A 14,984-nucleotide genomic window follows, 5' to 3' on the forward strand; every position below is an offset into this window, starting at 1 on the left:
CTGCGGCATGGCCTGCATACCCAATGTTAAAGATGAGGTACTCAGGACGCATGAAGCCACATGCAGAAATAGGCGGAGCTGACTGGAGGAGGCACAGCCCTCCATCTGCAAATGTGAAGCCAGCCATACAAGAACACCTAACCAACACTGCAGCAGCATCTATTAAGGCCTGTTTCACACTTCCGTTTTTTCAAATCCGTCAAAATCCGTTGTTTTCCGTAAAAAAACGGATCCGCCATTTTTTGCAGGATCCGTTTTTTTGTCCCATAGACTTCCATTACGGTTACCGCGGATCCGTCAAAAAAAACGGATCCGTTTTTTAAAAACGGATCCGTTGGCATCCGTTTCCGTCAAAAAAACGGAAACGGATCCGTTTGGCGGACACAAAAACGGAAGTGTGAAACAGGCCTAATGAGGTTTTTATTAATAGATGCCACAGCTACCATCAAACCAATCCTTAGAATGTCGTCATCCACTGAAACTACTGTGAAATTCATAGCTAGGACAGGACAAAAGGATATGCCCACCCTTAAATGGTCTACTTCATGGAGTTAAGGACCTCTTTATTTTCACACAGTAATCTATTTGGTGAACCCACCTTTATTAAAACAAAAAAAAGGGACAAGTAGAAAGGCAGAAACAGGATTTTGGAATAAGGAAGGGGATCAAGATCTTAAATGAGAATTGCCAGGCTTGAAAATTAAAAAAAAAAAAAAATGAAGTGACTAAACTGGGTTGATAAAACACTTTAATGGGTTTCCCCATTTGCCTGTTAGACTTGGAGCACCTGTTTAATTTACAGGCTTCATCAGTATAGTCCTTTCATGTGTAAATTTGTGTTTCTCTTTTCAGCACGTTAAAAATACATAGGCATATGATTTCCATTCTTGCCAGCCATAAACTGAATCCTAGAAACTTTGGTTGATGTTTGAAGTCCGCACAGGACTTACCAATGTCAGCAGTCCTGAAAATTCAAACTAGAAAAGACAACAGAAATCCAGGAAACAGGAGCCTGGATTTCTGACAATACAAAAAAAACGACTTTGTAATGCATCAGTGCAGCCTTAGTTTTATATACAAACAATATTCTAGAAGGAAGTTGTGTAGCATGGGATGTCCACTTGTAGAGAAAGGCAAATATTTTACCCCCCCCAACCTGCATAAATATTTACCAGTCCAATACTGAACCCTTTATTCCTCAAGCACACCTTTTAATGATTTATAGTTTGCCTTCTAATTGTAGAGATGTCAGTTTTTCCATATGGAACTGGACACCATGTAATAGAGGCTATAAAGCAGAATTTTCAGTTAACACCTCTGGTATTAACATTAGCAATTAAAATACACTGCTCAAAAGAAAAATAAAGGAACCACTAATACCACATGCAATATATCACTGAATGAAATACTAGTTGTAAGTCTTTATTCTTTACATGGTGGGATGTGTTGAGAAAACAAATTATAAATGTAAATCAGTTATATCCCATGAGGTCTGGATTTGGAATGTTAATCAAAAGCAAAGTGGAAAAACTAAATTACAGGCTGGTCCAGTGTCAGTGGAAATGCCTTAAGACAAGGACATTAGGCTCTATAATGTAAATGTTCTCACCCATAAAGGTACAGTAGCATGAGGCAGTGTCCACAACCCATAGCAGTTGCTCAGGTAGTGCAGCTCATACAGGATGGCACATCAATGTGAGCTGTAGTAAGAAGGATAGCTGTATTTGTCAGCACAGTGTCCAGAGCATGGAGCAGATACCAGGAGACATGTCAGTACACCAGGAGAATGGGAGGGGGGGGGGGGGGAATATAGGAGGGCAACAACCCAGGAGCTGGACTGCTACCTCCTTTATGAAGGGAGCATTTCCTTGTCTTGTGGTACTCCCACTGAAGTTGGATAAGCCTGTAATTTGATTTTCCACTATGATTTGAGTATCAATCCAAATCCATAACTCAATGGGATATTGTTGATTTACATTGATCATTTTTATGTTATTGTTTAACACATTTTACCATGTAAAGAATGAAAATATGCAAATGGAATATTTCATTCATTAATATTAAGGATGTTGTATTTTCATGTTCCTTTATTTTGAGCAATGTATTTGGCAAGTAATGTGTCAACACCCATTTGGATTTAAGTTATCAGATATCAACTCCTAAAGATAAGTACATGCCTCCAGTGAAAGCTATCCAAATTAGGTCCACTTTCACTTTTGTTGCCAATATCTCTGCAACAATGAGGGGAGTGGTATAAACATGAGCCTTGTACTCTGTCAGGATGTAACTGTGTCAAGGCCAACATGAAAAATTTTGTAAAAGTGCCCTTTTAGTTAAAGGTTAGGTTAAGTCTGTGAAACACGTTTTATGTAAAGGCATATGTTGGGAAATTCTCACCATAGGTGTAGATTAGCTTCCATAACTTGTAGACTTTCCTGTCTAGAGTAGCATTATGCTATGATACTTGGTACAGCAATCTTAATAAAAGGGATACTGCTGCCATCTGGTATTGATGTATATCTAGATCTTTCCAGGCATTCAACCTTCATTAGAGCTACATGTAAAAGTGTAACCATTGTCCCCCACTACCTAGCAAGTAGCAATCCTTTTTGTCAAGCCCTGCACTATGGTCAATAGTGGACTACCTCTTAAGTCACTATGATTTGCAGTGTCAAAACAGGGGGGTAAAGTATTAAAAGTGTCCTTTACCCCTCTTTGGGTACCATTACACTTAGCGATCCCGACAAAGATATGGATCGCTGGTGCATCGCTAAGTGGTCGCTAGTGAGCTGCCACACAGGCAGATCTCACCAGCGACATTGCTGGGGTCAGGGGTCGCTACTTACCCGTCAGATGCGGCGATCCTGACGTGCTCCCGCCCACGCGTCGCTAGTCGGCGCCACAGGAAGCGCCCGACGAGAAATGATCCAGGACCTTCTCGCGCGACCAGCGATAATCAGCGGGGGAGCCGGTCGGAGGCAAGTATCACATGTAGCGATATCGCTAGCAATATCGCTGCTATGTCTCAAAATCGGTGACTTTACAGCGATATCGCAGTATATAACGGGGGCTTTACTGTGGTGGCACAGACAGTCAACTTGATTAGGTCACTTCAGTATAATCAATCTTTCAGTTTATACCTAATCTGACAGCAGTAGAATAAGCTACGAGTGTAACTAACAGTAAATTGTGACCAAATTTCAGAGATTACAATACTCTAGTCAAGGCAACACAGGTTAAGAAGTTTTATTTTTTCAAATTTGCAACATCCCTCCATACATTTATAAGCACATCAAGTGTACATAGGAGTGATCTTACCCACTATAATTAGTAATGTAAGAAAATATACAAAAGCATGGCTTTCATTTTCCAGGAGCATCTTCTCTCCCAACAACATATGGCAAAATTCTTCATAAAGCTTCATAGTCCAATAGTGGTGTTCAGTGCTCGTTTCTTCATGTACATTTCCATGTGAAATGTAGTACTGCACACAACATTTCCAAAAAAAATAAAAGACAATACCACATTGCATCTTGTAAATAAATTATTGTGTCATTTATAATTAATTAAAAAAGGCAGAAACTAAACATGGCTCCTGCAATTTCACCACCAATTTAGTGCACACACACCTAGAATATACCACATTTGTAGTCATAATAGAAAATTTCCACTTGGAAATGGCATTAAACATTTACATAAGTGATTTACAAACAGTGGTTGTAGGTTATTCCACCATGCCAAAAGAGGACCCGATTTACCAAGACATTGATGGAAGAGTGATTGAGCATATGATTAATCCATGTACAAGTCAAAATATAATTGGGCAGAAAAGTGCACAAAATGTATCAAGTTTTGCATTAAACACATACTAAGTGTATGACTAGTATAAAGAATGTGGTAAAAACCAAAGTATTTTGTCCATGATTGTGTGCAAACCATCAGAGCTGTACTTCAAGCAGTGGCAGGATGAACAGGGCAACATTTATTTCCATCTTCAGCAATGACTATTGCCCTAACCAATATGGATAACTAAAGGGTTCTGTACGGCCACAGTACTGTAACCAGTTGTAGTAACTCCGAGATGGGTCTTCTGGAGGACAGCCCATATTATGTACATCAGAAATCTGGGAGGAAATGAAGGGAAAAAAAAAAAACAAAAAAAAAAAAAAAACAAAGACCTTAGTGAGTCTCAAATAGCACAAAACAAGCAAACTAATATTTTAATTATGCAATAATTTTACAGTCATGTAAAAACATTAAACAAGCAATTGCTGGGGCAGATTAGCTGAAAGTTAAAGAACTAACGCTTAGTGTTTAGAAGGTGCCATCATTTAAAAAGGAGATCTGTCAGTTGGATTAAGTTCTCCTAAGCCATCCATAAGGGAATATAGAAATCCGATTGCATATATCAAGGTATCATTTTATTCAACTTCTTATCACTAGAGATGGGCGAACCCAAACCGTAATGTTTGGGGGTCTGTACCGAACACCTGTTTGGGTATGAACCCTAAACAGTGACTTCACCAGGAAGTCAGTGTTACAGTTTGGGTTTGGCACCCCGAACACTGGATGTTTCCCATACTGTCATCTGCATGACAGCACGAGAACCAACAACTGCTCTGATTGGCCACAAGAGTAATACCACCGGTCAGAGCACCATGTTTCTCACACCATCATTCCATAGCTAGTCACTGTGATTATGCCTCCTGGGCAGAAAAAGCATGAGAGGACCTCCAGACAAGTTATACACATAACTGACACCACACAAAAAAAAAAAACAAAAAAAACCAAAACAAAAAAAAAAAAAAAAACTGGTAAGTAACTTTGGCGTTTCCCCTTTACCCATGACAGCACACCAGAGAGATTTCTGAAGAAACTGATACACCTTCAAAAGGGACCACCACTTGCAGGACCCTTCTACCAAAACATTAATTTAGCAGAGGAGAATAGATCCAGCCTGTAGTGCTTAAAGAAAATAGAGCGGCCAGGTAGCAGGCCTTACAATTCTGATCAAATTGATAAATCCCAAATCCACCTTGATGCCCTCAGGAACCAGAGCACCGCTAGCAGAATAGACCAGATTATGGTCTCGTTGAGCCACATTACAATGGTACTTTTAATACCCCATACCCTGTTACCCCAAAAGGCTACAAGCAAGGACTAATCTTCCACTGACTAGCTAGAGTACATAGAAGAACACCGTTAGAGTACATATATATTCTAACAGATTGAAGTTATTCCTCCTCCAAATTCCTAGAGTTATTACAGAAGCAGGGCAGAACAATCTCTTGACTCCTATAAAATGTTAAGGCTACCTTGGGAATAGTTCTTAATATAATCCTATCCTCATCTGCATATACAGAGCATTTATTGAAAAGCCCTGAATATTGCTCACCTGCAGGTTGAAGTCCGTGCCACCAATATAATAGTTTTAAAGGACAAGATACTAATCTGACATCTCCTGTAAAGGGCTCACCTCAAATAGATCTTTGGTACTGGAGGCATTGACCAAGTTTAGCTCTCATGGGTAGACGCTTGGAATTTGGGACTGGCCTGGAGCCACAGGATTTTATGAACCTTGATATTTAGTCATCTTGCATCTAATAAGTGTAAGGCACCCAAGGCTGAAAACAGAACCTTGAGGGTACTGGTAACCAACCCTAGCTCAAACCCCCTCTGGAGAAACTCTAGGACAGAACTTTTTCTCCCCCCAAAGCTTTCACTGAAGATTCCAGAAGTTCTCTCCACATTCTACTGTAAATTTGTTATAGGCCTTCTGCTCCTTAAGGTGGAGATTATCCCAGGAGTATAACCTTTCCAACTCCGGATTGCCCTCTCAGATTCCATGCTGCTAGATGGAAGCCCTTCATGAGTGTGGCATACTGGACTGATGTTCTGGGCTCTTCGGAAGAATCCATGGATCTGAAACTGACAATCAATGGGGAAAAACCATTGTCTTTTGGTCAGAAAGGAGCAATTAGAATCACCCTCATCTGATCTTTGTGACTGCTGGGATTGCCATCAGAGGAAAGTCATGCAATCATGAAGTTCCAGGGGATCTGAAGTGCATCTACCTCATACTTTTCCCCTTGGGTTTAGAGAACAGAATTTTTCCACTTTCTTGTTCTGTTTGTCAGCAAACAAGGGTATTTCTGGGAGTTGAGTCCAATGTAGCTTAGAAAGTCTGTTTTTATATTCTGTCCCCTTTTTGTGCAACACCGTTGGGGACAAAAGATGCTCTGCCAGCTGGAAGAGTCCATTTTCTGCTTCCATTAGTGAGTGGGACCTTGTTCCCCTGGTGGTTGATATGACATGTCAATTGCTGGCTATATCCATTGGACCCATGTTAAGGCCCAGTCACACATAGCGATCTCACTAGCGAGATTGCTGCTGAGTCACAAGTTGTGACACAACAGCGATCTCACCAGCGAGATCGCTGTGTGTGACAGAGATCGGCCCCCCTGCCGGTATCGCTGATCGCTGCAAGAAACCTCTGGACATTTTTTTCGTTGCTGATCTCCCGCTGGCCAGCACGCATCGCTGCGTGTGACAGGCGGGAGACCAGCGATCAGCTGTAAAATAGAAAATATTGTTATTCTCACCTTCCGGCATCCCGTGCAACATTCCCGCCTCTCTCCACACTCGGTCCCAGTAATCCTTTGCAAGAATGACCGCGAGACTTCGTGATTCTGCGAGAACTGACGTCATCGCAGTAATTCTCGCAAAGGATTACTGGGACCGGAGCGTGGAGAGAAGGGGGAATGCTGTGCGGGACGTCGGAAGGTGAGAATTTATTTTATTTCTATATTTTACATGGATCCATGGCATCAATGCTAACGAACACAGCGATGGCCCATGTGTGGCGTCGCTGTGCTAATTGCTGGTGAAGCTGTCTGACAGCTCACCAGCGATCACATAGCAACTTACCAGCGATCCTGACACGTTGATATCGTTGTCGGGATCACTGGCAAGTTGCTATGTGTGACACCAGCTTTAGGCTTGCCCTGTCTGCACCACAAGAGGAAGTTTCTCATTTCTAAAGTTCAACCCATCCTTCTAAATGTCCTTTTTGCAAGAGATCAGGCCGTTAAGAGTGTGACAATTATGAAGTCGTTCAACGCCTTGTTCCTCAGCCGGTATAAAGAGGCCAGGAAAAACCATGACTGACAGAACAATCAGTTGTAGATACTGTATGGGGACAGATTGATCATGTTAACATGTCTGCAGTATTCACCAGGCGATGTGCTGCTTACAACCATGATTTGTTACAACAATCAAATCACTTAATGAGTAGGCAGCATTTAGCACATTCAGTATAATACACCCCATAGTCCTAGTATAATGCAGCACCCACAGTATAATGCAGTCCCCATCTCCCTTCTCCCACACAGTATAATGCAACTCCTGACCACAGTAAAATGCATCCACATGCTATTATGCAACCCTACAGTCCAGCAGTAGTACACAGTATAAAGGACACCTTACCTCTCCCAGTTTCCCCACTGCTCTGGCTTCTGCAGCACATGAAGTGACATTGCACACCTGCCGAGTCAGAAGCATAGGGGGAGTGATGGGAGAGGGAGTGCCATCTGATGCTCCCTCCATCACCGCTTTTTCAACTGTATCAGTGTATGATAAATTGAATGCACCTTGCGGGGGAAGAGGGGCAGCAGAGCGCTGGGCTGCTCTTACTCACTGGCCTTAGAGCAGTCACGTGGCGTACCACTGTTAGCAGCATGCCACTGGCTGGGGCCCCCTGGGGCCTATGCAACCCCCCCCAACATTGACTGTGGAGCTGGGCCACCTCACCACTGGGATGTGGGACATTAGGGTTCCTAATCGTGACCTTGCCCCCCATAGGGCAATTCCTGGAACTTCTATTGCTGCCGAGGAAAGATCTACCACTTTGGTTAAGACAAGTCTTGAGTTTGGAATTTAGAATGGGGCTTGTGAATTCTTAATGGATTTAGCCTCAACTTATGAGAGCTCACTATCCAGCCAAGATCTTCTAAGAGGACTCATCTTAGTTCTGAGATTTCCCCACTATGAGGAAGTAGTCTAAGGAACGATAATGGTGTTCCGGATGTGAAGGTAAGCAGTCATCTTGGCTACTACCTTGGTGGAGATCTTTAGAGCCACTGACAAACTGAAGGGAAGGGCTCTGAATTAGTAATGCCTGATTTCCCTCCCATGCATGGCCACTCAGGCACCTTTCATGGTATAGATGAATTGGGATGTGATAGGCACTCTAAGTCAACATCCACTATGAAACAGTTGTGAAAAAGCAGTTATGGCTGTGCTCACCGATACCATTTTGAAAGTCTGATTTTATCCATCAGTTCAAGTTCTTCAGACTGATGAAGGTTGTGAATTAACATTCTGGAACATCACACAGAATGCATTTCCCCATCAAGCCCAAGACTTCCATCTCTAGGGCTAGCAGTTCTTCTGATGACTTAATGTTCTCTCAGGCCTGGGTGAAGAGGGAAGTCTTCCCCCTACTTTTAGCCTAGTGTCATTAAGTGGATTTCTTGGATGTTGAAGAGGGACCTCTGAGCACAAGTCTGGGCTTTCCTACTTTTGGACTTTCCTTTTCTCACCTGAAGGACATCCCCTATTTTATCTTTTCCTCTGAAATGCATTTTTCCTTGTATCACCTGGGGAGTTGGGTGAAAAAAAAAAAAAAAAAAAAAAGTGCAAGCCGTTCTTGGCCTTTAAGGTATCATCCAATAAGGGAATGGCAATACAGGTTCAAGCAATCACCGACTTCAGAGCACTGCTGCTTTCCACGTTTCAGGTATCCATCTACTTTTACAGCCAGTGGATTTATTAGGATCCCAGAATCTTCAAAAGAGTAGGGCCAACCTCTGAGGATTTTGATAAAGCCCATCAATCCTAGGGAACTTTTCCCACGGCTACAAGTCCGTCTCAAACAGACATCTTTTTGAAAATAGTGCAAGGCACCAGTTCATAATCCCAAAGTCTTTGTTTATAGCAAGATCCAGGCAGTCATGTAAAATGATAAATAGGTCTCTGCTCCAACCCTCTTAACATCACATCTTCTAGGGATTTAGCCATCTTTTTTAGGCCCATTGTTGACTATGGCTTTGACTAGTCAATCAATATCTACCAGAAAGCGGTCTGTCTCCCATGTCTCTGCCCGAAGATTCATGGATATCAGAAGGGGAATAAGGACATGTCAGCTTCAGGAGGGACTTCTAGATTTTCATCTTAAAAAAAAAAAAAAATAAAAAAAAAATAAAGGGTTTTAGGGAGCCACTATAGTGCTGATGACAGATCCAAGCTTTGAGACATAGTAGGGGTGGAGTGGGGGGTTTGCTGAACAGACTTTCCAATCCACTGCTAGTAGGGTTTTACATAGCTCACACTATTAACACTAGCTTTTTTAGGCCTTCTAGTGCTTAAACAAAAACGAGGGGGGGGGGGGGGGGGGGGAGACTGTTAACATTGTGATATTCACAAAGATCACTCACCACCCACTGTCACTAAGGGTACCAGATTCAAAGGCCATTCTGGTATACATGAAGCATCCTCTGGACACAGAGGTGCGGCAGTCAGACATGCAGCGCGGAGCACTGGGCCGGTTCTTAAGGGGATGTGTCACGGCGGCAGTGACCCGGCCCTTGGCATCCAATGAAGATTATAAAAAGGGGAAATAAAGTTTATAAGAGATGATTCTTAACACCACCCGTGGTACTTGGCATATAGGAGATGTTAGCAGATGCTGCTTGAGGAGACCGCTGGGGCTGATTGTGGATGCAGCAGAGTTGTTACAGCTCTCCACAGGTAGAGCTAAACCCCAGGGCAGTTGCAGTACGATACGATTGTGGTTGTAGTGTAGGACAAGTGATGCAGTAAATTGGAGGACAGCAGTGTGCAGTCTTCACAGGTTTTACTCACAGTTCTGAAGTTACAATCCCAAGCCAGGATGCTGTCCTCAGGGTCATGGTCTAGCCAGCTCAGGTAATTTGGGGTACACTGTCAGAACCCCCTTCAGATGTTCCTTTCCTGGCTGTCTCACTGCGCTGGCTCCCTCCTCTCCTGCCCCTTATCAGTCCCAATCCAGCAGCCTTGGATCTTGTCGGGCTACGTGCTCTAGGTCCCCTGGATCCTATCCAGCTGCCTTTTCCACGAATGTGTTGGGTGTGGCTGCAGCACACAGATACTGCGACCTCCTGTTAGCTAGCCGAGTCCTTAGTTTCTCCACTAGTCTGGGGCTGGTCCCCTAACTGCAACCTGGTTCATCCACCTGACTACAGTTGGCGTGGATGAGGGCCCCACGGGTGGATTCCTCACTACCTGTACCCCTAGGACCCCTTTCTCTCTTCCACTGAAGCTTCCTACTGTCAGCTGGTCCAGGGCTGAGCTCCTCACTGCTCAGGCCCCCAGCACCAACTGCCTACTTTCCCTCCCACTTCCTTCAAGCTGCAACTACATTTTGGAAACATACTGTGGCAGCATAGATTTAGTGCGCTCAGTGCATCTCTAATGGCAATCTAAATGCTTCAACCACATTCAAGTTGATCACTAGCAAGACTGAGACTTAAAGCCAACTACAGATTTCTTTTAATATTCACAAACTGATGTCACCATTACCTGCAGATCAAACAGATCAGCTGCTAAACCTTGAAAGGTCTCTGTACCATTAAGCCAAGGATTAGAGAAACTGTGTGATGGATCATAATTCTCTTTCCTGCAAGACAGGCATGTCGGTGTCAACTTAAAGTATAACTGTACTTTCAGGTAACTTCAGAATATAGTAGTGATGAGTGTATGAGAACTAGCACAATTCCTCACCATTATATGACTTGCATTTTTTACCAGCTTACCCTTTTGTTGGCTTGTGCTCTTGATTTACCGTTCACACTGAGCTAGCAATAGGAGACTGCCTGCTATGATCTTTGCCATACATCAGTTACTCCTACTCTTTACTAAAGACAAGCATTAGCAACATGGAGGAAATTACAAAGCAGTAATGAGATGTCAGGATGTGAATACAACTCTGGGGTGAAGTGTTATGATCTGTTTCCTCACCATGCTCCTCACTTCTCCTTAGAGTATAATGGTCTGTTACATCATGCTATGAAGATCTAGCATTCCATCTTGCATGAGCAAGACAGATTTGTCATTTTTTCCTAAAGTGAATGACAAATTCAGAAAACAAGGGGATGGCAGTTAAATTGGGAAAGAATGACATTTTAATAAGATTAAATATTCCTATATTATATTGCACTAGTGATTTATGCAAGTATTGAAACTACAGATTCATTTTAATACAGCCTTCTAAGATAACAAAAAGACATTTTGGTCAATCAAATAAAATAACTCAGTTTGATTTACGAGTACACCCAATGCACGCAGTTAGCTACATTGGCATAAGATTATGTTACTACTAGTACAGAATTAACTTAGAGTCTCTCCTACTTACTGAAATGGGACCTCCACTGGGGGATCCCACGCATGAAGTGATCGCCTCCAGAGTTTAACCTGCATATCCCAAGACCTCCGACTGTACTTCTTATATTTGTTGGGACTGCAAGGATGAATTCCTGGTATCCTTTGAGATCTGAGAAATAACAGTGTTAATAGATGGGCTACCATTCAAGTTGATTATAAATTAAAATTAACATTCTAACAAATTCTGTAGACTTCAATTTTGTATGTTTTACTACCCACTGATTATTTCAGTCAAATGCAGTGAGGCCTGGTTAAAGACAGACCTCTAGAATAATGGGCTAGAGCCCAAGCCAGTTCACCATCTGCCACAGGTGCTCAGAACTCTGTACAGACCACACGTGAAGATAACTGAAGGACAAGAGGAATTATGTTCCAGCACCATAAAGTTTATTGCTTTATTCAAAAATTTAAAACAGTGGTAAGGCAGAAAAAAATCCTCCATAATAAAGAAATGCGCACAAGAGTGCAGGTAATACAGCAACATATTTTGATCACAGCTGGATCTTTATCATAGCTGACCTTAGGTTAACAGCATAGGATATAAAGGCAACAATAGCCAATAGAGTTGTGGGAGTGTGTCAGGTGACTCATTTCGTTTAAGGTCCTGAATTGGAACCTATTACCCTAGATACAATATAACAATGCTGTAAAACCATGCAAACAAGTAAAACTTGAAAATAATGAAACATTAGCTCATTTCTTTTGTTTAAGCCCTTAGAATATCTCATCCAAGTTATAGATCCAGAACGCTTCTCTGGTTAACAGGCGTCTACGCATGTCACCTCCTATGATTATTTCTTGCTCTATGCCGACAATGGATAGTCAATTTGTATTACCATTATGTTTGGAAATGCAATGTTTTGCAACCATAGAAGTATTGCGTATGGCATTGCTTTATTTTTTGCACCTCTAATATTCTCTGCTATATGGGTTTAAGTTTCCTCATGGTACAGCCAATATAAATTACAGATAGAACATTGTATTTGATAAACCACAATTTGCTGTGGATAGTGATTTATATTAAAAATTTGTGTCCCATCAATTAAAGATTTAGATACATCTACATGTATTACATTGATTGATACCACATTTGTAGGACCCATTAAATTTTAGCCAATTCTTTATAGACAACCTTGATTCCCCATCCCACTATATTGTTATTCTTGAATAAAGTTGTAGTTTTATTTAATTCACTTTTCTATTGTCAGGTTTGTCAGACAGAGAGTGGATATCAGTTGCGTATACTAAGCCCTAGAGTCCCTGATCATTATATAAAGCCACCAATGTTGAGTGGTTCATTGAAACCTGACAGTTTTACTTAATCGCAAAATATCCACATACAACATGAAACCATCAGCCGATCATAATCCCCCTCTAAAGGCATCTCTCAATTCTGTCTATTCCCATGAAGTTAACTGAGGAAGTTATAGCTTCATGTGTCATGTTCACATGTCACACCAAAACAAACTAGTAGTGCCTTTCCATATAATATCTACATTGTTTTGAAAATTATCCCCCCCACCCCATGAACTTTTCTACATTTTTCTTATTACACCCACAAGCTTAAGTTTGATTTGAAATTGTGATCTGCAGAAGTATCAAGTATTTGAAGTGTAGAGACAGTGATACATCAATTTCTAATTTTAAAAATAGAAATCTGAAAATTTGACACATTGGTATTTGTAGCTCTGGCCATTTAGGGTGTGTGCACACGCTGCGGATTGCAGTGCGGATTTGGCCGCGTGGATTTTGTAAAATCCGCAGGTAAATCTGCAGGTCAAAAGATCTGCGGTTTTACTTGTGAATTAGCATGTGGTTTTGCATCTCCTCAATGGAGGAGATGCCAAACCGCAGCAGAATCCGCAGAAAGAATTGACATGTCAATTCTTTCTGCGGTTTTGAAACTGCTGCAAATCCGTGTGGAAAAATCTGCAGCATCTGCACAGTGGTTTTTTTTCATAGGTTTGAATGCTACTGTACACCGCAGCAAAAACTGCAGCGTGTGCACACACCCTTAGGGTCAATGTCCTGCTGGAAGGGAAAACATATGCCCCAGCCAAGTGTTTTGCATCTTAACAGGTTTTCCTTCATCCATCTTACCATCAACTCTGACCAGCTTCCTAGCCACTACTGAAAAAAGAAAAAAAAAAACCAAAAAAAATGCACCCTTTGCTATAAAGGCCAGATTTGCACAGTATATGATAAGTCTTGTGAACAGACTCTCCCACCTAAGCAGTGAGTCTCTGAATCATCTCCAAGGTGACCCTGGGCATTTTTGATGCTTCTCTAATTAGTGTGCTCCATGTTTGGGATATCATTTTAGATGGACAGCTATGTCTTGCAGGTTTACAGTTGTGCTATACTATTTCCCTTTTTGGATAATTGAGCAGTGCGCTGCAAGATGTCCATAGCTTGGATTATTTTTATTTTTAACCCAGTCCTGCTTTTTACTCTTCTCCACAACTTTATCCTTGACTTCTCTGGCGTTTTGTTTTCATGATGCAGTTTGATCCCTTAAGGTCTGTGCACATGTTGCGGATTTGGCTGTGGATTTGCAGCAGATTTGCCCCTGCAGATCTGCAGCTGTTTTCCCCATACAGTGTACAGTACCATGTAACCCAATGAAAACAAATCCGCTGTGCACATGCTGTGGAAAATTCTGAGGCAGGTGGAGGTCCTGAGTCGCGCTGCAGCAGAGACTGGAGCGGCCTGTGACACGGAGGAGAGCGGAGCCCCCGACCGTCGGCTTCCAGGTATTCAGTGTAGTGCGTCCGGTCGCCGGCCACAGCAGCACTATCCGGACCTCTTCATGCCCCATAGGGGACAGGAAAAATACTTGAGGTAGTAGGAAGGGGAGGGTTATTTAACCTCATGTGCATTTCCTGTCCCCCATTAGGGCAGGGAGACATCCTCTGATATGGCTGTTGTGGAAGGTGACTAGAGAAACAGGTCATTTTACCTGTGGATTCAGCCAAATCAGAGTGGAAAAATCTGCAGCCAAATCCACAACGTGTGCACATACTCTTATTCTTAAACAAGCCTCAGGAGGCCTTAACTGTATGTTCCCACAATCAGGAATTTCTGCGGTTTTGACGGTGTATTTATGCAGTGTCAAAACTGCAGTGGTCAGTTGTTACAGTATAGTGGATGAGATTTCTAGAAAACCTATGTCCACTGTGCATGCATATGTGACTGTGGCTCAAACACCAACACTGACAAGCAGTGAGTCTTTCCAGACTGCAGTATATCATTTTCTTGAGGAAACTCTAGTCTCTGCCATAGAAATGTCATCATCAATAGATTGCAGTAAATCAATAGAAGGTAGTGTTTTGGATGCAGCAAAAACACACCACATCCAAAGTGCTGCCCATTCCAGATCATGGTAGCAGCCTCACAAAACTACTGTAGTGCTACTGAGAATAAATATGTCCAAAAGACAGATGCTCTTGATTCATTAGAAGTTGTCCACTACTTTGACAACCTAGCCTTAGGATAGTTTATCAATG

The 14,984-nt window shown here is 42.2% G+C and overlaps 1 protein-coding gene across 4 annotated transcripts in view; it reads right to left on the bottom strand.

Moving 5' to 3' along the window:
• Nucleotides 1–3,231: 3,231 nt before the first annotated feature.
• The window catches only part of LOC141060604 (oocyte-specific histone RNA stem-loop-binding protein 2-like), a 37,471-nt gene continuing 25,718 nt past the window's right edge, over nt 3,232–14,984 (bottom strand). For 3 of the 4 annotated variants that reach the window (XM_073556904.1, XM_073556905.1, XM_073556903.1), the window contains 3 exons: nt 11,450–11,587; nt 10,618–10,714; nt 3,232–4,124 (listed from right to left, as the gene is read on the bottom strand). In XM_073556904.1, coding sequence (XP_073413005.1) covers nt 4,005–4,124; nt 10,618–10,714; nt 11,450–11,587 — 355 coding nt within the window. In that variant the 3' untranslated portion in view covers nt 3,232–4,004. The remainder of the gene's footprint in view (nt 4,125–10,617; nt 10,715–11,449; nt 11,588–14,984) is intronic. The other variant, XM_073556906.1, reaches the window with a different exon arrangement.

Source organism: Dendrobates tinctorius, unplaced genomic scaffold (genome assembly GCF_039654945.1).
Source record: "Dendrobates tinctorius isolate UK_male_01 unplaced genomic scaffold, ASM3965494v1 ptg000241l, whole genome shotgun sequence".
NCBI lineage: Eukaryota > Metazoa > Chordata > Amphibia > Anura > Dendrobatidae > Dendrobates > Dendrobates tinctorius.